General features: G+C 39.6%; 4 protein-coding genes and 1 long non-coding RNA gene across 6 annotated transcripts; 3 read left to right on the top strand and 2 right to left on the bottom strand.

Annotated features, from left to right (window-relative positions):
• Positions 1 to 843: 843 nt before the first annotated feature.
• kcnj9 (potassium inwardly rectifying channel subfamily J member 9) lies at positions 844 to 15,009 on the bottom strand. 2 transcript variants are annotated; one of them, XM_044369082.1, is made up of 8 exons: positions 14,273 to 15,009; positions 10,823 to 11,263; positions 9,108 to 9,321; positions 7,408 to 7,609; positions 6,013 to 6,205; positions 5,587 to 5,784; positions 3,627 to 3,757; positions 844 to 2,160 (listed from the first exon to the last, which is right to left on the bottom strand). In XM_044369082.1, exons 2-8 carry the CDS (start codon positions 11,121 to 11,123, stop codon positions 1,894 to 1,896), a joined length of 1,506 nt encoding a protein of 501 aa, XP_044225017.1. In that variant the 5' UTR covers positions 11,124 to 11,263; positions 14,273 to 15,009; the 3' UTR covers positions 844 to 1,893. The 2 variants fall into 2 exon arrangements, with proteins under 2 accessions (XP_044225017.1, XP_044225016.1); XM_044369081.1 differs by lacking the exon at positions 14,273 to 15,009 and adding an exon at positions 12,033 to 13,586.
• Positions 9,149 to 10,808, top strand: LOC122994426. Its single transcript, XR_006406599.1, has 3 exons — positions 9,149 to 9,238; positions 9,579 to 9,744; positions 10,360 to 10,808. It is a non-coding gene; the product is annotated as an uncharacterized LOC122994426 (long non-coding RNA).
• On the top strand, positions 13,841 to 18,694 carry eif3f (eukaryotic translation initiation factor 3, subunit F). The gene is made up of 8 exons (XM_044369104.1): positions 13,841 to 14,025; positions 15,921 to 15,991; positions 16,368 to 16,447; positions 16,539 to 16,676; positions 16,769 to 16,860; positions 17,033 to 17,169; positions 17,392 to 17,505; positions 17,932 to 18,694. The coding sequence occupies exons 1-8, from the start codon at positions 13,914 to 13,916 to the stop codon at positions 18,007 to 18,009; spliced, it is 822 nt and encodes a 273-aa protein (XP_044225039.1). The 5' UTR covers positions 13,841 to 13,913; the 3' UTR covers positions 18,010 to 18,694.
• A 63-nt stretch (positions 18,695 to 18,757) lies between these two features.
• On the bottom strand, positions 18,758 to 19,739 carry LOC122994418 (MICOS complex subunit MIC26-like). Its single transcript, XM_044369108.1, has one exon. It carries the CDS (start codon positions 19,701 to 19,703, stop codon positions 19,023 to 19,025), a length of 681 nt encoding a protein of 226 aa, XP_044225043.1. The 5' UTR covers positions 19,704 to 19,739; the 3' UTR covers positions 18,758 to 19,022.
• A 1,493-nt stretch (positions 19,740 to 21,232) lies between these two features.
• On the top strand, positions 21,233 to 24,039 carry dnaaf6 (dynein axonemal assembly factor 6). The gene is made up of 6 exons (XM_044369109.1): positions 21,233 to 21,549; positions 22,017 to 22,083; positions 22,191 to 22,296; positions 22,761 to 22,857; positions 23,356 to 23,441; positions 23,685 to 24,039. Exons 1-6 carry the CDS (start codon positions 21,451 to 21,453, stop codon positions 23,812 to 23,814), a joined length of 585 nt encoding a protein of 194 aa, XP_044225044.1. The 5' UTR covers positions 21,233 to 21,450; the 3' UTR covers positions 23,815 to 24,039.
• The last annotated feature ends 1,212 nt before the right edge of the window (positions 24,040 to 25,251 follow it).

Below are 25,251 nucleotides of genomic sequence, written 5' to 3'. Positions count from 1 at the left end.
TGTTTTTCTTGCTATAATCATTCCTCCTGTTCATACTGACCATTAGAAAATCCCTTCATGATGCACTTACAATGTAAGTGATGGGGGACAAAATCTACAGTCCTCCTTCTGTGCAAAAATGTATTTAAAAGTTTATCTGAAGCTAATATGAAGCTTCAGCCGTCCAAATAAGTCAAATCACGTAGATATCTTTCAACGTTACAGTCTTTTTAGTGTCAAAGTCCCTCTTTTTGTTACTATACTTCCACCACAGCTCAACAGGAAAACACTGTCTGAGGAAACACAAAGAGGGAATTTGATGCTAAAAAGACTGTAAATGTGGCAGATATCCACTTGATATGACTAACTCAGACTGCTGAAGCTTCATATAAGCTAAATGCATTTTTGCACAAAATGACTGTTTGGACACACAGTGGATTTTGGCCCCCATCACTTACATTGAAATCACATTGGAAGCGGATAAGAGTGAGGAAAACCTCTTTCAGCGTTCATACGGACACCTGACTATTGTTTTAAGACAGACTTGAAAAATTGCGAACCTATCCTTTAATTGTTGATCGTTAAATTGCATTAAAAGAAAGACAAATTTATTGCTACTAGAGGTTACTTTTAAATTCTTTTCCATGTTTTATAACATAATTTAGGATAAAACCTGTTTTCAGGACCAAGTTCTTCTTTCTGCATCATTGCCAGATCAGATCTTTGAATTGCTTAAGTCTGATTTTCTTACCAAACATGCAGAAAACACTCAAGCTCAATTAAAGTATTCATGAACAGCTTCAGTATATGTGCATACAGCATGCTTCTATGTATCCAGAAGACCAAACAATGTGAGGCAGTTGCTCTGGAATATAATGTTGTTTATTAATTCTAATTGATGTGTTATATTACTATTAAAAACATCAAGTAAAAATGAACACAGCAGCAGAAGCAGGAGTTTGGGCTGAACAGAGCAGGACACTGTTGTGCTTTTAATTTCTACTTGATTGGGGACAAAAGATAGATAATCCTTGTGCTACACACGTCCAATGTGAAACAAAGCAACAGACACACTCGAGTGTTAACCTGTCTCTATATAGATTAAAGGTTTTAGATAAGATACCCTACTCACCATATTGTGTTGAGTGCAGTTAGGAATGTCAGCAAATTCATATCGGTGTTATTAACAAACATAATACTCTGTGCCTCCAGAAGACAAGAAATTGCAGGGCAGGAAACCATCTCTGTTGTCCGCTGGCCACTTAAACTATTTTGTCAGCCAAATAGATTTTTCTAGCACCAGCTGATGGTCGGTTCCACATGAAGTTACTAGCAGACTCCACATATTCGGGCTTATTTTATGTTCCCACCCTGTTAACACCTGATTGATGCAAAATAAATCTTAGAATAATCTTTGCATCTAAAGAAATCCAAGGTCATTACCATTCCAGTCTTTATCTCCATACCATCTAGTGATATTCATGCGCAGGTGAAATTAAAGCATCTATGCACTGAACCTATTTAAATGTGAACAATCCGTACACTTAACTCTGCATTAACAACCACGGTGTCATCTTTTCGCTCTCTATCTGTTTTAACATTCTGCCTTGGTCCCTAGGATATACCACCTAAAGCATAGTATTGTCATTTAAATGTAGATATAGGCAAGGGTGATTGGAGCTAACACAACATACTGAAAAAGATAGCACACATACACTTGTAACAAAGATCAACATAGAAATAAAAGACAAAATATCAAGAAATAAAACCTCTTCATATGGTAACATAAGATATGGCATATACTGTAGAACTGAGCTTGATGAAACTACTCATTTGCCTCGAAAGAAAAGATCTGCAAACACTAACTACGGTGTGGCGGTGATATACTGAAGGTCTTTGTAAACATTCTCTGATCTAGGCCTCTGATTCTGATTGGTCGGTGGCGACGCTGCCGTTCAGCTCGCCCAGTCCTGATTGCTCTTGGATGTCAGTCATCTCTCCGACAATGAAGGTAGGCTCCCCTCCTTTGCTGTTAGCCGAGCTGCTGTCCGGCTGCTTGGCCGCCTGGTTGGTCAGGGTAGGCTCTTCATCCAGCCTGCTGGAGATGGACCAGTAGAGGTGAGCGTCAAGTCTGGCCGCAGCCAATGAGAGCTCTCGTGCCGAACAGGAGGGGGTGTCCACCTTAGGGAGGAGAAACATAAGAGCTGGTCAAGTTACCAACAGGTCACTTCAGATGTCCACTTAATGAAGGTATTATCATCAGTTATTGCCATTGGGAAGAGGAAACCCCATTCAAAGACTTATTTTTAGCCATGCTATAGTGGCATAGCTCTAACGATGGCGATGTCAGTTGGTCGGTTGGTCGACCACTTTGGTCCAGACTGAAACATCTCAACAACTCTTGGATGGATTGCCATGAAAGTTTGTACAGACATTCGTGTTTTCCCACAGGACCTCGAGCATCACCATAAGGTTGACATTTTTGGTTTTGAATGAAATATCTTGGCAACTATAGGCTGGATTACTGGAAATTTTAACTTTCTACAAATATTAAAGGTCCCTACAGAATAATTTACAATTTACGATTTCATTTAGAAGACGCTTTTATCCAAAGCGACGTACATCCGAGAGCTGATACAACACAAGCAGGGATCTAGTCAGGAGAGAACAACACGAGTAAGTGCCATAAAGCTAAGGTTGAGTCCAATAGGACGTAGATAAGAAGTAGGTTTTTTTTTTGTTTTTGGGGTATTTTTGTTTTTTCTCTACCTCCAGTCCATCAAGTGCAGAGGTCTTTAGTCTTTTCTTAAAGATTGAGAGGGACTCTGTGGATCAAACAGGAATAAATTCTAAAAACTTTGGGCCAATCATCAGGCCAAAGTTTTCCTTTGTCTAACACTTTGATTTATGACCAAATGCCTACAAAATTAATGACATTCCCATCAGCCTCAGCTGTACTTTGTGTTCAGTGCTGTTTAGAACGGTCTGTTTTGCGTTTTCCTGTTGAGTTGTACACATTTGTATAAAGGCTCATCTAGGGATGGGCATCTAAAACTAGTTTGGGCCATAAAAGCTTTGGTATGCGGCATAAACATGAAATAAACACTTAAGAGTTCCTACATTTCCCAGCATACCTTTCAACAACCTCAAGGGAACGGCAAAGTGTGAGAATTCAGCTGATGGTTACATATGTAGGTGGAGACAGGAATAGGGATAACAGAGCAAGAGTTACAGTTTTTCTTATTCAAAATCTTGTAGTTAAAGTGAATTCTGGTCTGTTTAGGTTACTGTCGGTGGAGGAACCGGTATGTTTGCCTCTTCCACAATAGTTTGATGAATAGCAGTGATGATTTTTATTCAGGAGTGACACCACAACCAGACATTCGTGGTGATGTTTTCAAATGGTTGAGGTATTTTTTGCTAAGTATAGTGGGGCTGAAAGGCAAATATATCATATGTCACATAGTCTATGTCTGTCCACTTATTGCCAGCAGCTGTCGTGCTGAAAATTCTTTCACTTCTTTCTCAGACAGATACAGCGTTTGATCCGTATTTCATATCAGGCGTCTCACCCAGGTTGTCAAATCAAACACCCCTATATCAGCCTGTTCTTGGCCTTTATCATTCCACCTCTAAAAAGACGTTACCTCAAAGGTGTGATGGAAGGCGCCGTAGTCAATGTCGAAGAAACCTTCTGCCAGGGACATCATCGGGCTGAACCTGTGACCCCACAACACCTCCTCCGCTAGGTAAGAGCTCCTCGCCTGGCACGTCATCCCTGCACACACACACAAATTTAAAGTGATAGATTCATAATACACTATCAGTTATTCCTCACAACATTCATTTGGGCTCTTGTAAAACATAAGAGGAAGTAATCACAATTATTGCGATACACGGCCGTGGCCAAACTAAGCAGAAAGTGATAGCCACGCACTCATAATGCCGATGCAGAGATTATTAATTTATCTGTTTAGTCACAAACAATTTACTGGCAAGCTGTCTTTACATGAATATTATCTGCAGCTCTGAGTTATGACTGTCGGCTTCTTCTTTGTTACCCTCCGCAGCACTCACTGACTAAGCTAATCAATATTTGGAGTAGGCAGTGAGGCCACCTTTACCTCATGGAGACACATCATGAATAGCTCTGATGCACTAAATTCTTGCCAAGCAAGTGAGGAACAGTTGAATATTTTATCCTCTCAGAATGAATTTGACAGAAGGCAATATGACAAAGGGGTAAAGAAAAAGAGATAAACTTGTTCAAATCTGTGCAGGGATGGTTAACTGGGTATTTCTACTGGACTAGACTCTTTTTATACCTGTTTGGATTAGTGGATTAGTTATCAGACAGTGAGGTGAGGACAAGTCGATGCAGCCAACAACATGAAATACAACAGTTAATATAAAATACGTGTTAAAATTGGCCTCACTAAAAACTCAAAAAATGTAATCGATGAGGGTATCCATGAAAGCTTCACCTTTTCAGCTACATCTCAGTCTATTAGTCCCAATCAATATAAATCCACATCTTATAAAGCTTTAATGAATTTGGGTCAAAGAAAAACCTCTTGGTGGAGGGTGTTTGAGCTTCAGAAATAAAGAGTGAAATGTGTTTGAATCCTAAACTACAGCAAAATGCAAAGCAACCAAGTGTACCAGGACACATTCACAATTAACTGACAATTTATCAAGACTAGTTAACAGCGAGGGAGCTTATATGTATGTTCACTGACACACACTGACTGATGTGAGGATAGATACGGTTATAGATGTTCTCTCTGCCTGCTAAGACACCTCGTTGCGTATACTGTAACTTCTATTAAGTGATGAGAACATAAAGTATGAGACCACAAAAACATCCACTTGCTTCAGTGTTCTGTCCCCATTTTTTATCCACTTTATAAAATATTCACTGACATTTTAAATATATGTATATTTCCCATGTGATCACAATATAAAAGCACACTGAGGAAGCTTAAAGCACAAAAGTGTGCATCTTAACTCTGGACATCCTGGAAGAACAATTTCATTTTCTAATGGACAGTTTTAGAGGGTAAGCTTTCTGTAAAATAGTGACGGCATTACTGTAATATCAGACAGTCGTATGCATCTGCAAGATTAATTTCTTAATGCTCATTTCTAGTTGCCAAACATAATTTTACAACGTGGAAGCCATTAGAACTTTACAGTCAAATTAAATTGCAAGGTCTTATTTCCCATACAATACAATCTTGTTAGTTGTTATATTTTATATGTTTTTGTATCCTTTTAATGTACAAAAACTCATACAATAAATCATAATAGACCTTTCAGTGATAAAATGTTGCTAATGATATTATTTATTTGACTTTTACCTTCATTTTTATCTTCATTTCATATGCAGACAAGGAGATCTAACCCTTTTCAGTCATTTTAATGTTGTTATTTTATCTCTCTTCTGCACAAAACTGCCAGACTTAAGCACATAAGTTCTCATTATCTCACTTTTGAAACAAAACTTTCAGCATGGAGCACTGAGGAGAATGATTTACCAGGGGAAGATAGATGATTTTGGTGTTTGCGTTCTCATTAATTTACAAATATGTTCAACCCATTCCTCACCGGTGGCCTCCACCATGCCCTCCAGGATGACCACGATCTCAAAATCCTCCTTCTCCAGCTGGGCCTGCGACATGTCCCAGAAAGCCGAATGTGCGTCGATCTCATGTGAGATCACCAGCGGCGAGACCAGGAAGAGGCGATCATCGCCCGTCTCGAAGCCCACGCTGATGTCTGTCTGGTCCAGAGGGATGAACTCACCTGGAGGGAGACGAAGAACAAGAGGTGAGGAGAAGGGAGGTATGTAAGAGGGAGAGCGAGGGAGGAAAGCCACAGCAATCACATCAAATTTAAAAGGAAGGTACAGGAAGTTGAGTAGTAGAGATGTCACAGGATCAGCAGTTGGGGTGATAGTAATATTTGTAGTAACAGTCATCATTGTAGTCATATTATTATCTTATCATTAAGCGTCTACTCTGGCAGTCTCACCCTCTTGAGTCTGTTTGGACTTGATGAGCTTGGCCCTCATGTTGGCCCCTACGATGTGGGAGCTGCGCAGGTCGCCGACCCTGAACATCAGGCAGAGCTTGTCGTCCCTCAAAGAGATGACAGCATGTTTGGAGAACACCAGCGTCTCGGCTCGTTTGTTGGGCTGTGAGATTTTCACAAACATACAGCCCACCTGGACAAGAGAGGAGGGAGGGGAGATGATGTGAAAGTGAGGCTCTGTGCAAAGACAGAGGGAAATAAATGCAACTAGAAAAATTAAAAACATCTCTTATTATTTAGTAGTCATAATTAACACATCAGCTAAACATCTAAACATCTCAACAGCTGCAACATGTTCTTTGGGCCCCATGCAAGAACCACATGTACAGACAGATTCATTCTTCATGAAACTTGCCCACAATCGTAGCGGAACATGAAGCCTTATATGGCAATTTTAGGGGCGTGCATTATACTAATGATCACATCTCACGAACGCGCACCTACTCATGAACAGGTGACACTCATCAGGCTGAAACGAGCGATTTACAGCAAGTTTTAGGATAAAAACGTTCTTGCATGAGGCCTGATGTGAGTGCTGAATAACAGACAATATTGCTGTTTACAGTTTTCATTGTTTAAAATAGTAGTGACACCGGCATTAACCTCTGACTCAGTCATTTTTAATATGCTCAGTAAAACAGCCCACATTTCCATCGGTTTCTGATATGGCACGGTTCCAGCTTGTAAACATCCATAAACATGATTCTGCTTGGACGTCTGTGTGTGGATCCGTCCTCATCGAGAGTGCTTACTTCTTGCAAAAAAAATGAACTCTATCAGCACTTTCAAAGTAAATATCCTTTTTCAAGAAGCATATCATCTGCACTGGGTCATTTATTCTGCAAAGTGTTCATGCATTCATTTGTATCTGTAAGCTAAAGAAAAAAACCCAGTAATTTCATATTATTAAACTGATTCAGCTGAACTAACATGGGGTCCCCCACTAAACAAATAGACTTGAGTTAAATAATTGCTTTTATATTACTTGGGTGAAAGTGGGGTTCACCCAAATGGGATGAGAAAGTTTGATAATCTTACAAAAGTATTTTAAAATGCCAATTTTTAATGTTTTCTTTAACCTGATCTGTCTTATTGTAATGTGCTAAACTGGAACTCCATGTAGGTCAAACAGTTTTAGTCTAGTAATATAAAAAATAACTATATAAGATGCATTTATAGAAATAAACTAATTTATTTTCCTCAAATTATCCCAATAAAGCTCTTTATCAATGATAATAATCACAAAACAATCAACATTATAATTTAAGCTTCTTATGTAACATTGATATCAAATGATTCCTTTATATTATGTCTTTTACCAGCCCCAGTGCTCACCATGAAGGCGTTGACCATAGATCCCAGTATAGCTTGCAGCAGCAGCAGCATGGTGCCCACCGGACACTGGTCGGTGATGACGCGGTGGCCGTAGCCAATGGTGGTCTCTGTCTCGATGGAGAAGAGGAAGGCCGAGATGAAGCCGTTGACATTGTTGACGCACGGCGTCCACGTCTCATCTTCCAGATGGTCCAAATCACCCCTTGAGAGGAAAGAAAGAGAATGTGTGAGAAAGGGAAGGGGGAGGGTGACAAAGTGGGTGTCAAGCAGAAAAAATAGACAGAGAGCGAGAAGATTTATATATTTAGAACAGAGTGGCAGAAATATATCGTGTGAGGTCTCATCTCTCACTTTAAATTCACCTTTTCTTTCATCTAATTCCTATAATTAATAAAAAAATAAGTTATTCAATCTCTCATATTTACACATACTGATGAATTTGCAGTGTTGTGGCTTGACTCAAGCTGTCCCTTTTGCTTGATGCAGCAAAAATCAACCTTTTTCATTGTATGTCAACACATCCTGTATCTTCACTGCATCAGCTCGGAGTTCAGTCTTCTGCCAATAAAAGTCTGCAGATTTCTTTTCCAGCCACGCACTACACAGGCTAATGTCCCTGATTAACACAGCTGTAGCCAGAGAGGGAGAGCTAATTAATGAAAGTGGTGCTAAGTAATTTATATAATCTATGACTTTTATTGACCTGTGTTGGTGACCAAGGAATTGAAGCAACACCGACAGCTCTCTGGCACAGCTTAGGGTGGCCTGTAATTGATATAAAAAGGTCACAATTTTATGAGACGAATACGTTAGCTAATTAGAGCGGGGATCCAGCAGACACATCTCCTGTAGAGGTAACATATCATGATGAAATACACTGTAATATTAATACTGCTTTGTCATCTGCTTTTTTGGCTGAAAAATGGGGCTTTTTTAGCCGTCGTAGCAGAAATGTCATGCGATGCTAGACACTTGCTCGCAGCATCACCCTCCATCTTTGAGCAGTTAAAAAAAAGTGTAGTGAGAAGCTTATTCGATTTGTCGCCAAGAGTTAGATGAGACGATCGATACCACTCATATCTGTCTGTTAAATATGAAGCCACAGCCAGGAGACAGTTAGCTTAGCTTAGCATAAAAACTGGGAACAGATGGAAATAGCTTGCTTAGCTCTTTCCATTCGAAGGCTATAAAATCTGCCGGCCAGCACTTCTAATGTTCACTAATTAACACATTATATCTTATTTGTTTAATCCGTACAAAAACCAAAGTGTACAAACAACATGTTGTGGTTTTACGGGGGGTTATGTGTGGGACTATTTCTTGGCCATCTCATCCAGATGTATCTTCATATTTAGCTGCCAAACATGAGAGTGGTATAGATATTCTTATCTCTGCAAGTGTATTTCTCAAAATGTCGAACTGTTCCTTTAACTAGCTTTTAGGAGAAGGGAGGAAAGAACAAAGCTAAGGAAATCAGAGTTTTTGGTAATTCATATTTTGGCACAATGTCTGAAAGTGAGATTGATACACAATATTTTGTGAAATAATTGTGTTTCTAATACTAATCAAATCAAATATTCTGGTCATTTTGGGCTCAATGTCGCTGGAATCTAGTGAGAGTATTAGTAGTAGAAGAGTCTATTTCTCAGGACCGGAGAGATCCAAATAAAGAAACTTGTTCCACGCCTTGCTCCACTTACCTACAGTAGGCTATGAGGTACCAGATGGCCCCGAAGAAGAGCCATGTGACAGCGTAGGCCATGACGAAGACAAACAGCGAGCAGCGCCAGTTGAGGTCCACAAGCGTGGTGAAGATGTCAGTCAGGTAGCGGTAAGTCTCCCGCATGTTGCCGTGCTGCACGTTGCAGCGACCGTTCTTCTCCACATAGCGCTGCCTCTTACGCCGAGTCCGGGCTGGTGAAGAGACGGAGTGATGGGAGAGACAGAGGAGAAGAGACACGGTTTGGTTATTGAAGTTAGAAATCTAGAAATACTGCAAAAAAATGGGGTTCTTGCTCTTTTTGGAAAAGACTTGCAGCTTCAGTTTTGGTGATTTTCTAAGACGATAACCCTAGGTTCCACAAAACCCTTTCAAGCCCTCTTTGAAAACTTCAAAAATACATACAAGACTGCCCCTCTAAATGTTCTGAGAGGTTTTTTTCTGTTTGAAGATACAACTATGACTACAGCAGAGGATATGAGTTGAATGAAGGCTCGTAGAGAGATTGGAAGATAAACAGAGGAAGGTGCCAGGGGACAAAACTACTCAGAGAGATGGATTGTGGCTCAGAGGAAAGCCAGGCTGTTGAAGAAGGGATAACAAATGAAAACAGACAGGTGAGAAGAAGAGAGCAGATGAGGAATAATCGGACAACATTATCAAACACTCAAAGAGGAAAAGATACAATATTAGACTTTAGTTACTGTACAACCCTGATAGCAACTGATGATTTTGATTCTTTGTGGAGAGCATTTTTACTGTGGATGCACCAAGTCAGAACTGAGATTATGACACAGGCAGGATATAAAAGTATTATAGTTTTTTGACACTTAGATTGTTAACAATTATGGACATATCCATCAGTGTCCCAGTCAACTAACTGTGTTACAGCTAAAGCTGTGAAGGAATAGTCTCTGCTTTTTCTGTGATACATTTCTTACTGTATGTTCATATTTTAGTGTAAATTGATGGCTCTTTCTCTTAGCCTAGTCTTTGACACTCAAACATGATGTCTACCATTAATCTTTTAGCTGTTTAAAAGGTTTCCTCTTGCTGAACTCCACTGTAGCTGAACTGTAAAAACTCATCGTGATGTTTGTTTTATTCATGGCCAAAAAAACCTCCAAACAACCAAACTGCTGTCACGAAAATCATGCATTTCCCTACTTCTTTCTTTAATTAACAGTGTTTTTAAGGTTTCAGGGTTGTTGTTTTTTCTTCCTTTCATAAAGATGTACAGCAAAGAGGAGAGAAAACTGGAGCAAACAAAGAGCAGAGCTACACTGGAGAGGCCTAATGAAAAAAGATGTGCAAGACTGTCAGAATCGCTGAGGGGTGAAAGCGCTGCAGCACGGTCCAAATTAGAGTAGATTCACGACTATTGCACGAGAGATGGAAAAGAGTAGGAGGTGCAGAAGTTCAGTTGATATACGGTGTGTGTTTGTGTGTGTGTGTGTGTGGAGTGTAGAGTATGAAAATCCAGACTCTGGGGTCAGTTAATAGCCCCCAATCTCTGGAGGAGCTAAATAGATGCCAGAGAAGCCGATAATGACGTACTTGCAACCTTCATTCAGCTTTATCCAGACTTGAATGAAGTGAATAGAAAGCAGTTGTAAGACTTTACAAACATTTATCTCATCAGTATCTAGACCGGAAGGCCATCAAGGACAGGAAGTCGCATTCAGAGTCACTCACCCCACCCGAATCGTCCCCTCTCCTTCTCCGTCCCCTGGGTCTTCTTCCTGTGCTGATTGGCTTGGGCCTCACGCTCAGCCAACTTGGACTGGAACGACCTACTGACCTTGGCCAAGAGCGGGGGAGACGGTGCCGTCTCTGTGGTGACGACGTGGCCCAGCTCTTCTGATAGGTTGAAGACTCCGGTGGAGGCGGTGGCCTCGGTGGCCACTTCCACGTCTTCTTCCCCTTCCCCTTTCTCCTCCACAGGGAGCGAGAGGGAGTCCGGGCGGGAGGGGAAGACCGAGTTCTCCAGTGCCATGGCCTATGTGTGTGTGTGTGTGAGTGTGTGCGTGTGTGTATGTGTGTGTGTCAAATGTATTAGTTTGTTATTGATACCCTCCCTATGGCAGACTCTGTCCACTGGCTATTGATTGTACCATTTGTTTGCTTGAGTGACGCCTGGAATATAGAAGAAGAACATAATGATAAAATGAAATCATGGAATTGATTAGCTGTTATTTTGTCACAATAGTTCACTGACATGATGTTCACCCTTATTTTTGTCTTATTCATTAACAACCAGGTCTATACACTCTGTCTTACTTGTAATACAGCTTCTACCTCCTCTATTTCATCTCTTCACTCCCATTTAAAGGCAAAATTAGCTAAAATAAAGAAGGAGATCCTGATCTTTCATGTTGATATTACACAGTAAGTCCTTAGAATTAGACATGAAGGGGGAATACATTCAGGCTCTCTTTTTCTTTGAAAGGCAGCCAATCCTGGAGCACTCTTACTGTTTTGTATGTTTCATAAAGGGCCTTGGGGTAGCTGTGTGTGTGTGTGTGTGTAGCTGTGTGTGTGTGTGTTGTGTAAGAGCACTTTCTCCTCTGTTCAGTATGGTAGATTTGTATTAAAGGCCTACCGAGATTTCTTACATAAGTCCCATGTAAGTCTAAGAAACTGAGTTAAATATTTATCTAAACAATGAGACATGATGAATATTTGCACAGTAAAAACTGAGTCCTAGTCTCCTGTAGCCTGATGTTGTGCATCCATTTCAACAATTAGCGGATTGGCCGCAAGAGGAGACTAGTGACAGCCAAGATGACGCACTACGCCTGACGGATGGATCAGAAATAGACTCTATTACAGGGTGTCTGTTAGCCAACCAACAGGTTAAAGAAAGCATTACGCAAGACAGCTGTAAGAATTAAGGAAATCTTACCTGCTCGGCTCAGCAACTTAAAAGACCTGGATTTGTCAGATGTTTATCATAAGAAAAAGGACAATCTGGTCCAAGAACGAACCGGGATCTGTAGTCTTGGTTCGATGACACCCATTTCTGGTGTTTACCAGCGACGCAGCATCAGTCCAGACCTGCTCGCTTTTCCAGGAAAACAAAGACCCCCACGATCCGACCACTCAGCATTCACGATATATATAATCTACGAGCCCCGCATCCACAAAATGACCAAGCATAAAAAATAAAATTAACAAAAAAAAAAAAAAATCAAAACCTCGGTAAATAATCTTCACGTACGCTGATTACCGTGTTTGGAGAACATGTGTCGGGCAGCGGACATGCGAAATGGTGGCAACATGATAATAACCCGGCAGCACGGAGAGCTCCATCATCTGTGCATCTGATGGAGTCGGTCAGGTGTGGAGCCACAGAGCGGTGGAGGATGCTGTCATCAGCCCAGCCCCTACCAACCCTGCCTGCCTGCCTCTTCTCATTTCCACAACAGAGGGGAACAGTCATCATACCCCCCCATCCCAACCCCCCCAACCCCTCTTCTCTCTCTCTCTCTCTCTCTCTCTCTCTCTCTCTCTCTCTCTTTCTGCCGGCTATCAGAGACACCTTCAGCATCTGCAAAGCGTTCAGAGATGAGCAAATGCAAAGGCCTGTTTGTGATGCAGTTATAATATAATAGCATTAGTGTCTCGTATTTAGTGTGTTGGGAGGGAAATGACCCACACAGTAATGTAGCTTATGTGGAAATTTTGTAAACACATGGTTTTCTTATAGGCTACACACTAAAAATCACTGGGTTCAAGTGAGTCAATATAACACCAATACAATACTACTATACTGGGTTAATGTTACCCAGAAAGTCACTCAAGACAAGGGGTTGTTTTGATTCATAGTGTTATTTTTTATGTTGCTTATTTACCCAAACTAAAGCTTTATAATCTGCTCTTTTTAAACGTACATGTGACAGTTTGTTATTGAATGCTAATAACTTGTGTGTTTTTTGAACGTAAATCTGTGTGTGTGTGTGTGTGTGTGTGTTTGGCTCTGCAACAAGGACATAACGTCCCTTAAAACCTGATTAGCATAATTTATAAAGCTTTTATTCACTCACTAATTAAATAACATCTGCTAGTATCAAATACAGTCATATGCTCCTACGTTATATCATCAATGGATTTTGATAAGCTAAGTTATATTTAAATGGTCCGTGTGTATTCCTGCACTGACCATTTTCACTGTGCTGATCTCTGTACACTTACTGTACATAGAACAAAAATCTTTAAACACATTCATTTAAAAAAAAAAATGTTGCAGTGTTCATAAAGTTTTCACTATTCTTCTGTTTATGTAGATTTTTTTGTGTTTATTTCACACTTGCTTTGGCAATGTAAACGTCTGTTTCACATGCCAATACGTCCCCATTGAATTATATTGAATTTATACTTTTATCTACTTGTGTGTATTTATATAATTCATTTACTTATGTTTCTGAAATTTTCTTGATATAATTTTAAGAATCTTATATTTTTAGTAGTTCACTTTGCTCAAATCGTTTATTCTACAAGTGCACAATAATGTCTCTTAATGTCTCTACATTTTCATAAATTTTGCACTGTTTACATTTTAATCTTCTGTCTTAAAGGTTTTTTGTATGTATTTCTTTGTATATCGGTGGGAGGAACATTTCACTGCCATTGTCCTGATAATGTGTATGTGACAAATTCAATTTGAGTTGAAAGTGATATTGAATCTTGAAAATTGAATATATTTAATAAGCGCTGTTCACCCGCCGGCCTGCAGGCGGCGTTATATGTGATCACCGGAGCCGCTCATCACTCCTCCTTTTCCAACATGTCGGTGTTCGGGCCAGTGGTGAAAATTCACCCCGTCGTTCTCGCCTCTATCAGCGACTCATACGAGCGGAGAAATGAGGGAGCGAGTCGTGTGATTGGGACCCTACTGGGTAAGCAAAGAAAAAGATATATTTATCCACAGTTTGGTGGATTGGCGCCTAATAAAGCCAGTGAAGGGTAGCTAGCTGCTGTTAGCTTGTCTGCTAACGCGTGCTGCCTTGGTTCAGTTGAAGATACTACGTAGATGGAAATAACGACAAACTGCCGAGTCATTTTACCTCTTTACGTTATAATTTAGTGTGCGTTGAAGTCTAACAATTAGGGTTGAACGTTTGTGATGTTGTCACAGTTACTCACCAGAGTTGCGGTTTAACTAGTGACCGTGTTAACTGGTGATTTTCAGCCGGATGAGTCCATGGCGGCAGCTGTTGAAAACACACCATCTGAATCATCTTTATTTGTCCACACGTATAAGGAATTTGACTCTGGTTTTGTGGCTCTCAATGTACCTACACCGAATAACAACACAGCAATCTTTAGAAATATACACAAGGAATAACTACAGATAGGTGAAACTGTTTCTGTGAACTGTAAACAGGATACGAAGAGTGCAAAGAAGTGATGAGATAAAACATGTAAAACATTAAATAAAATAAGGAACATTTACAAGTTCAACTCTAAAAATTCAGATTTCCAAGAGTTTAATGACTTCTCAAAGTTAGAAAATACTAGGAGAAGGAGACAGGGCATAATAACTTACTACTTACTTATTAACGTGCCAAACCTTAGGGACAGTGAATGACACACACACACATAAAGACATACATAGGATATGCTACATGCATATATATGTCAATCTTGATGTTATGTAAATGCTGTTTTGTTTGATTGACTCTTGATGCTTTGGCAATATTGTTGTTATGACATTTATGCCAGTAAAACGAGTTTGAATTTAAATGTTAAAAAAAAATTATATATACTTTATACACATATAGTAGGTGGTTATGTACATTATATACAGCCTGTTCCAATGTACAGTGGTTAGTGAAATGTAAAATATAAAAGGTTATGACATTGTGCAGTAATTATATACATAGTATATAATAAAATGAGAGTGGTGAGGTACACAATAGTAATTATTCATTATGCAATGATTATATACATTATATATAATGAAAAATGGTTAAAAAAATAAAACAAGAGTAGAATTGTTATATACATTGTGCAAAATGAGGTCTTGGTCCCTATTACAGAAAATATGGTCTCATTTTTGAATGTAGAGTCTAACAACAGTTGAGTTGATCACTCAATAAAATTGCTGTGTCTTCTGGGCAAACATGATATTCACAAAACCAGATTTCTTCAGTTTCTTCCAAACAAAAAGTTGTTTTATGTTGAATTTCAGACAATTATATGTTTCTTAACCTGGAAAACAAACCGTCACCCATAAGCTGGCAGTGCAGTTATAGCCTGTGTTGAGATTTTATACAGTTATCCTCAGTGGGAAAGTGGCCCATATTCAACTAATTAACCTGTTTGCCATAGTGTACATGCAGTATGTTCAGTTCATGGCTACATATTGTGTACTTGTCACACGGCCAATAGCCACCCGGTTTGACCAGCCTACTGTCTGTTTAACTTGTGACTCATCAGTGTGGGATACTGCAGCAAGATTCAGCGTTCCCTCTCAAGCTATTTAAAGAGATTTATTTCAGAAAAAAGAATTTAGAGATGTGAATGCTTCTTTGTGGTGACACCATTTAATTTATATAAGGCAAGTTAAAAAGGACCAGAGGAATAGCTATATATTGTGTTGTTCTGTTCATGTTTTCAGCAGCTGCCATCACTACGAGCAACCATGACGCATTCTGCTGAAAGTCGCCAGTTAACACGGTCACTAGTTAAACTGAAACACTGGTGCTTCTGGAGTTTTTTTTTAGCCTCTCTGATATCGTCATGTGATGGTGGCTTGCTAAAATAATAATGTCTCATCTGTCCTCCTCAGGTACAATCGACAAGCACTCTATTGAGGTGACCAACTGCTTCTCTGTTCCTCACAATGAGTCTGAGGATGAGGTGCGTTATTACACTAATTCATTCATGTATTAAAGGAGAAGTTCACAGTTTTTCAAGTGTGTCTTAAAACAACAATCAGGTGACCAGATGAACACTGAAAGAGGTTTCCGTTCATACTGGTTCATACAATGTTTCCAGTAGAACGACAGTGTCTTGTAGGACTTTTTGTAACATCTGCATAATACCTACAGCACTTCTATACATCTAAAATATATCCCTATCAATATTGATAGTTATAAAAGTAAAGAAGAGAGAATAATTAGGTAATGAACCTTGATTTTAGACCTAGATGGCTGCCTCATATTGCATACTGTAAAAGAAGGGATGTTGTGAAAATATTGTGGCCATGTGTCAAGTTTATCCTCTTTGACAACAGGTTGCTGTGGACATGGAGTTCGCCAAGAACATGTACGAGCTCCACAAGAGGGTGTCACCCACTGAGGTCATCATCGGCTGGTGCGTCAGACGTTCTGATCATATTTAGCATTTGAAAGATTATTTTTTTGGGGGAGAAACACTCAACACAGTGACATTTTTTCCCTGACAGGTACGCCACAGGCTTTGACATCACAGAACACTCAGTGCTCATTCACGAGTACTACAGCCGCGAGGCCACCAACCCCATTCACCTAACTGTGGACACAGCGCTGCAGAGCGGCAAGATGAACATCCGCGCCTACGTCAGGTCGGGCTGATCTGCCTTGACTCTTTGTTTGTGTGACCGACGACAGACTGAGAGTGTGTGTCTGAATGTGTTTGTGTGTCTCTTCCACACAGTGCACAGATGGGCGTGCCAGGAAAGACAGTCGGTGTGATGTTCACCCCGCTGTCGGTCAAGTATGTCTACTATGACACTGAGAGGATAGGCGGTAAGAATACAAAGAACACATTTTAAACAAATGAATCAGTGTCTAAGAAAAACTTGTGCATGTCACTGAAAAGTAAACTTTGTTATTGCCTGTAATATTTTTTCCAACCATTATATTTTTCTCTCACTCTGCTCTTCATTCTCACTTGTAACACATCATCTGTGTGTTTCAGTGGATCTCCTGCAGAGGACACGTGCAACTCCCAGTCGCACCAAGGGGCTGACCTCTGACCTGTCCCAGGTGGCTGGCTCTGCAGCCAGAGTACAGGACATGCTGACCACTGTGCTGGCCTACATCGAGGATGTGCTGGTGAGTGTTAGAGCTATTTGTATCATTGTGCGCCTCAAACCAGATGAGCGCAAGTCCATAAAAAAACAGAAAAACTGTTCCTATGTATATCTATTCATAAAACACTGCCCCCTACTATTCATATCCCTGCTGCCAACTGTATCAATCAGCTGTGTCTCTAGAGGTCATTTGTTGAGTAATCCAATTATGGTTGTTAATGTAATGCTGTTTGATCGGTCTCAGTCTGGCAAGGTGGCAGCAGATAACAGCGTGGGCCGTTTCCTGATGGACCTGGTCAACAAGGTGCCCACCATCTCAGCCGAGGACTTCGAGAACATGCTCAATTCCAACATTAACGTAAGTCCTCCTCACCCGCTAGATAACTGCTCGTACATTAACTTCTCATATAAACAACTGTAATATTTCTAATCACTGCTAATTGTTGTTTCCCCTCATTGGAGCCTTTATTTACTTGCTGCACTCAGGCTTGTTTTTAGCACATTCTCATACTCCCATCCATTATATTAGGAACCAAATTAGACATTGCTTCCTATTTTTAGTGCTCCTCTGGCTCTTTACTTACCACATGTCCATCATACACATGAGCACCAGAATAGCTGTGATATCTGTAGTCACGACTGTTTCTGATGTGTAGTTCGTGACTTTTGTTTCTTTTGTAATGCAGTTGTGTCAGCAACTCTTTACTCTCAGACTCAATATATGTCACTGTGAAAAAGATTTTTATAATACTACAATCTAACTTCTCTTGTTTGGCTGTTACAGGACCTGTTGATGGTGACCTACCTGGCTAACCTCACCCAAGCACAGATTGCTCTGAATGAGAAGCTGGTGCTGCTCTGAGGGAATTTCTTTAAAGTGGTTCATATTTAATTTTTGTACACTTTTTTTTTTTTTTTTTGGCTGAGATTAATAAAGATGTTAAACAGTCATAAAGTGTTCATTCCCCTTGGGCTTCAGGCATTGTTATACTGTAATCACAGTTTAACACAATTTGGCTAATGAACATTACAGGAAGGGTTGTATTGCTAATGTAATCTGGTTTTTTGAATTAATGCTTCTGAGCCACACATTAGACAGCTCCCATTTACCGCTGTTAACTCTTTGTGTCACATATTTTTAACTCAAACTAGTCTGAACCTCATTGTGTGCATTACAGAAGTAAACATTTTTGCATCTAAGGTGTTTGATATAATATTCAGAAGTATTAAAATGTAGATTTGTAGAACTGCACATATTTTCATGTTAATCTTGTTTATTTTCTCAATTAACTAATTAATCACTTCTTCTAGAAAATGTAAGAAAGGAGGGAAAAGTGTCCTTAACAATTTCCTAGAGGTCAAGGCAACTGTGCAAAAGCCAAAGACATTCAGTTTAATATAATGTAAGACAAGGAAGAGCAGCAAATTCTCCTGTAAGAAGCCAGAACCATCACGTTTTGCCATTTTTGCTTGAAAAATGATTAATGATTAATTCTCAAATAAGTTTCAGATTAATTCAGTTAACTAATAAACTTGTTTCAGCTCTATGTGGTTTTGAAAGTGCTGTAACACTTGACAGTCTACAAAAACAAATGTCTCAAGGCTTTAAATGTAAGACAAGGTCATTTTTTAATTAATTCTCTACATAAATATACATTCCAATCAGAAGCAGAAGTAAATCATTCAAGTTGCAAATCCTTTGTGACAGGCCATGCCCGGCCTGAGTTACATTAGAAGCTTAGTGCAAAAGAGTGGGCATGAGAAAGTCACACACATGAGAGAGAGCCTGTGTAGGTATCGCATGTCAATCTACAGTAATCAGGAAAAAGCTGATTTCTTATTGCTGAGCTGGTGCAGAGTTCACACTTGAGATCATCATGGTTTTGGTTGGGGTTCGGTGCCTTTGTCGGTTTTGCTCGGGGGGCTCTTGAACATTTTCTCCACGGCGGCGAAGCTCTGCACCGCGGAGTCGTACATGGAGTCCCCGGTTGACTTTGCGATGGCCACAGCCTTCTCCGGGTAGTAGAGGGACGTGCTCACGGTCATCAGGCCCGCCGGGTAGACGAGTTTCTTGATCCTGGAGCCTCTGGCGAGAAACAGCCCCAGGACGCCGCTGAAGGCGATGACTCCTGCCCGCGGGTAGAAGTCCTTCGGGGGGTTCTTCAGATAGGCGTAGCTGTCATTCCCGAACTGGACGACCTCTTGAACTTTGGGTTTAATTTTGCCGTAGGCGCCTTGACACCAAGCCGTGTACGGCTCTATCGCTCTCCTGACGGTGGCGACATTCTGCTCCAGCTGACCGGCTTCATGTTCCACGTACCGGGTCTTAAGCGGAGGAGGAGCGGTGTACAGAGACAGCTCGTCTCGGATCAACGGAGCGGCCGCTTCTTTATGCCCGTTCTCGGCGGCCGCTTCTTTGTGCTCGTCCCCGGCGGTCGCTTCTTTCTCCCCGCTACTGGGAGCCGCTTCTTTCTCTCCGTCACCGGTGGCAGCGAACACGGTGACCGGCAACAAAGTCAGAGCTGCCGGCATTGCACTACCTGTCACCTTCAACATGTTCCCTGCGGGCCATGCATTCAATACGGTGTTCGACGAGGGACATTTCTATAACTCGAAGCGATAATGACGCCGCCTTTCAAATCAAATTGACAAAAGTTTTAATAACACCTGAAAGTACAAATTAAAATGACAAGATGTTTCAAAGTGTATTGGATATGTTTTTATTTAGAAAGGTTTGTTAATTAACAATAAATACATATTAACTACAAATGTATGGTTATTAATAGCCCAAATTATGGTTAATTACTGTTATATGGAAAATATAGGGCTTTTATATTGTACTTTTTATTTACTTAATCCTTTATTTAAACAGGTAGTCTCGTTGAAGAGAGACCTGTGTACAAGAATAATACAGTTTAATCATAGACAAACGCACAGATAATTCACAGACACGCATTAGACATTTTTTTCAGTGCCTCTTAAAATGTTGAAGTGAAATAAGACACTATAACTTCCTAATTTTATGCAGCTCATTCCATTTGTACGCAGCAGAGTATTTGAACCCACTTTTTCCAAGTTCAGTGTGAACAAAAGGCACAGTTCATGTTAAAATGTCATGACATTTTAACATGAGCTGACAGTATACAAGTACTCTATTTAAATGTAACCAGAAAGCAGAGGTAACTTGACAGTAAGTAGTTCTGCTCCACTTGGACACTTTTAACAGAGAAATATTGTAGTTTCTGCTCCACTACCTTTATTTAACAGCTAGATGTCTACAGATAGATTCCAAACCTATGATCATTTTTATAAATTACATTACCCAACAGTAGGTTACATAAAGAAGCTAAACCCCCCACCAACTTCACCATTAAAATAATATGACAGTATTATAATAGGCCATACTGTATAACATAACATTCTTAAGAGGGCCATTCTGCATCATGCTTTGACATTTATAGGCTATGTACTTTTTCTTTAATATGCTGGACTTTTACTTTAAATATGTATTTTTAATTAATAGTTTTAATCGGCTCATTATTGTATGTTTTATTATTATGCATTTACTTTTATTTGAATTCCACCACTGGGAGTTGGACAGTTTTCTAATTGTATTTCTAATAGCTTGCAATAGCTTGTGCTATTATGTTTTTTTCTGTAATAACGTTGCTGTGCCTCCTCTATTCAATATAACGACATTGCATTAAAACCAACAATCCTCTTTCATCATATTCATTCAGTCATTTCTTTTTCCCCATAAACTTTCTTGAACACAGTCGAATTAAAAATAAAAAAAACAGTAACATATAAAAAATATGAAGAATAAAAAGGGGAAACAAAGTGCCAGGGAATTCAATTATGACATAATAAAATAACATTAAAATATATACATTCGGTAAAAGAAGAAGCTTTTATATTCAATAAAAAAAAATACATAGGAGAAGGAAAGAAAAACAAATAAAGGGGTACAGATTAATATTCAAGTAATATTAGTGAATAATTTTATATGTTTTAGAAATTATTCATTCATTTCTTCGAGTGTTTTTCCCCCTCCTCTGTGACGTCAGAGAGGTTCCCATGGCAGCCTGGTCTCCAGGGAAACGGAAAGCGTCAACAGCAACGGTCCATCTAACTATACATGAAACTAGCAAGCTAGTCTACATATAATCGTCAGGCTCACGCTAGTTTTTATTAAGAGAGTGTTTACCGTTTTGAGTTCAGCTATTGCGGTTAAACTAGAGTGTTAACGCCAGTTGTTGTTTACTTTTTACGGGGAAAAAAGCGTCAATTTGTGCTTTTCTAAATGGAGTGTCTTGGAGTTTCATCTATCCAGAGCCTGCAGGCTCTGTCTGCCTTGTTATCCACTCAGCAGGAGGAAGAGGAGGAGGATGAAGACTGTAAAGTAAGATGCTGTACACTGAACTGATCTCAAGTCAGTCTGTCCAGATTTGATGATCAGATTTCTTTTTGTTACTATACTTCCACCGCAGCTCAACAGGGAAACACTGTCCAAGGAAACACAAAGAGGGAATTTGATGCTAAAAAGATTGCAAATGTGGCAGATATCCACTTGATATGACTCACTCAGACTGCTGAAGCCTCATATAAGCTTCAGATCAACGTGTAAATGCGTTTTTGCACAAAATGACTGTGTGGACACACTGTGGATTTCAACCCCCATCACTTACACTGATAGCACATTTGAAAGAGATCTTTTAATAGCCAGTATGAACATGAGGAATGATTACAGCGAGGAAAACCTCTTTCATTGTTCGTATGGGCACCTGACTGTTGTTTTAAGACTCACTTGAAAAATTATGAACCCGTCCTTTAAGGTAAGTTGGTTTACAGTAATGTTTATCTTGACAGAATGTGACAGCTTGTGCACGGCTGGGTCCTGGACAGATTGGCCCCCCACCCAAAAAAGATAAAGGAGGTAAAACTTTCTTGGACATAGTTATAAGTCATAATAGTAACACAGATCTCATCAGTCTGATGAAAGGCACAAACAGAATTTGCATGTGTTTATTGCTTGTTATATAGAGCCAGCTGCCTATGCGAAGAAGAATAACAAAGACATCTGGAGTGAAGAGGAGGTGGCTGAGGGCTCCCAGTACGACGATCTCGCTGACCTGCGGCCACAGCCTGAGTAAGACTACAGGGCCAGAAAATAACAGGAAACAAAAGGTCAAATACTGGGCAAAGCAGATGTCTCCTCCTCTGTACAATTTTCATCCATTCTCTTATTTGGGATTTCACATTTTACTGAAGTCAAAAAAGCCACAGTCTTCAGCTTTTAAGTATATTTGAGCCTTAAAACCACCAGGACAAAATGCTCCATGTGAGGATTGAAGTCACACCTTATGTCACTTTTGATAAAAATCTAATTATAAGGGGATGAGACAAATATTTATCACAATTATTTGTCGCATTTTCCTCTCTCTATTGACCTCATTTGACACTCGCTCTTGTTTGGCTGTCTGTTTCTTTGTTGTTTTTTTGTTATTGATTATTGACGTGATGTCGAATTATTTTAGTGAGATAAACATAGATATACAGTATGTGTTGATTATGCGTGTTTTTGTGGGTGTTAAACCTACTGTATATGTACAGGTATGAAATAATCCTGAAGCAGAGCGTGGGGACAGAGGATCTGTTCTTGGGCTTGAGCAGAAAGGATCCATCCTCCATGTGCTGCAAAGCCATGCTGGTAATTTATCGACCACCACAAGATTGTCATACTTAATTGAAATGTACAATGATGTGATTAGTTCACAGAATCAGGCATGATAACAGAATTGCCAAGTGTGTGCAAGTTTCAGGGATTTTTTTCAGAAATAGACCAATTCAGAACTGACTATGGCTGTAAAAGCTATTGGTAGACAGTATAAACATTAGTTAAAGGACATAAAATTCAACTGTAAAGCAGCACAGAAAAGGTACAGAAAAGAAAATAAAGGAAATCAGATAGACTTAAATAAAGAATAATATTACAAATCTTTTATTTTACCATACAATGACAGGATTCAGGTAGTAAATATCATTACTTTTCAGACTTTATTCTTTAAAATACTTAGAAAATTATTACTCGGATAACACAAAACCACTGGAAAATGTTTCTCTTTGAATAAAAGTGAAGAATTAAACATGCACAATTTTCTATGATATGATAATATTGAAGATGCCGACCTTTTCTCCCCACGCTTAGGTAAAAATCAAACTACCAGACACTAAAGCAACGGATGTGGTCCTGGATGTAAAAGAAAAGTTTCTTGATCTACGGACGCCGAAATAGTAAGAGATGCTTTGAAAATGTTCTCTTTCATTTTTAATCCCCTCAAGACGGAGCAGCAGCAACAGCTCACACCAAAAAGCTCTCATTTCCACAAAGTTCCTTTTAATCAGAGGTTCACATCTTGATCTGAGCTTTGCTGTTCCACAGGGCTCATCACCTCTTCCTCTCTCATATACTATAAACACATTCTCTCTCTCTTGTGCTCTCTCCATCTTTTAACCTGTCTTCTCTCCTCCCTTCAGTAAACTTGGTCTCCATCTCCCACATCCGATCCACAACCAGGAGGGCAAGGCCCAGTTCTTCAGTGAGAGGGAGGAACTAGAGGTCACTCTACTAATGAAGCGTCCCATGGACTTTATCAACATGCAGTAAGAAAGAATGACAGAGACAGAGAGGATCTGACACCGGTGTACACTGGAGATTACACACACTGCCTTGTTTATGGGTTAAAGGAAGGGAATTATATGTATTTACAAAATGTGTTTGGTTTCTGTAATATACATTCAGTAAATGTTGAGTTCATGCTGTTATTACATGTGTCATCATTGATTCTGTGAGTATTAAAATATGTTTTTCTAATAAATATTTCTTACTATCTGTCTGCTTTAATATTGGATAACCAGATAACCCCACTTTTTTAGGCTGAAATCTTTATTAATAGTGGTACACCTATACTACACATACTGACAGTCATGGCCAGATTGATTATACACAAACTGATTTAGGAATATGCATGATGTAAGCCAGTATCAGCTCAAATAATAAATAGATTTTGATACTTATGATCAAAGCAAATCAAACTTCATTTGTATAGCACTTATCATACTGTTGTGTAACGTCATGTCAGTTGATAGTAGTGTATATTCCACAATAAAGTTATAATTTATCATTTAAACCACAAACCAGTTGTCATACAGTGATCCTGGGGCTTTTGGTGGTCTGGGGCACTAGGGAGGTTGTCCTCTCCGCTCCCGTCTAATCCAGATAGAGTTTATAATAGTACACATTCAGGGGAAAGGTACCCAGTAATGCTTTTCTGACAGTCTAATTGATTTTGAAGTCACAGTTACACATATTAGTTGCTTCCTGGGTCAGCAGCAGCAAGGGCCAGCAAACTTATTACTGGAACATCACCAGTTCAAATCTTGAGGCCACAAGTATGGAAGAGAAGAAGTCATATAGTAAGTCTTTTTGTACCCTGTAGGTAAAGTGTCCTTGCCTCCAACTTCTCCTATTTGTACTGGACATCTTGCAGGTGTGAAAATATGTATCCAACTATGAAGCAAGGTCTCTGCAAAAAAAACCCAAAAAACTGGATACACAAAGAGTCAATATGGCTGGTTAGAGAAGTATTCAGAAGAATTATCAACATAATGCACTGTATGTATTGTACCAATATCAATAGTAGAAGCACTAATTGCGTACTCATTGCACACTTTGGGTAAATGGACCATATGCTTTGTCTGTAAAATCTAATGCAATGTAAAAAGAGCGACGATAACAGTGTGATTGCTGCAAGCAATGAAACCATGTGAGAAGTTTAGAGGGAAAAATCACTATTTGATGGAGCTGTTAACAACTCATAGACATCTGAAATGTGACCCACTCTAAAGTACAGTACTTGAGTAAATGTACTTAGTTACTTTCTACCACTGTAATGTATTTAGTTACTTCCTGTCATCACTGGGTGGGTAAAGGTTAAATTAAAAGTTCCATATTGAAACTTCCTCACAGTAATGCAGACGTCACCGTTGTTGGAAAATTAATTCCCATGTAATTAACATGAACAGACATTTGGAGCATCCCCGG

Source organism: Thunnus albacares, chromosome 12 (genome assembly GCF_914725855.1).
Source record: "Thunnus albacares chromosome 12, fThuAlb1.1, whole genome shotgun sequence".
NCBI lineage: Eukaryota > Metazoa > Chordata > Actinopteri > Scombriformes > Scombridae > Thunnus > Thunnus albacares.
The sequence above is the reverse complement of the archived record's forward strand: the minus strand, read 5'-3'. Positions and strand labels throughout refer to the sequence as shown.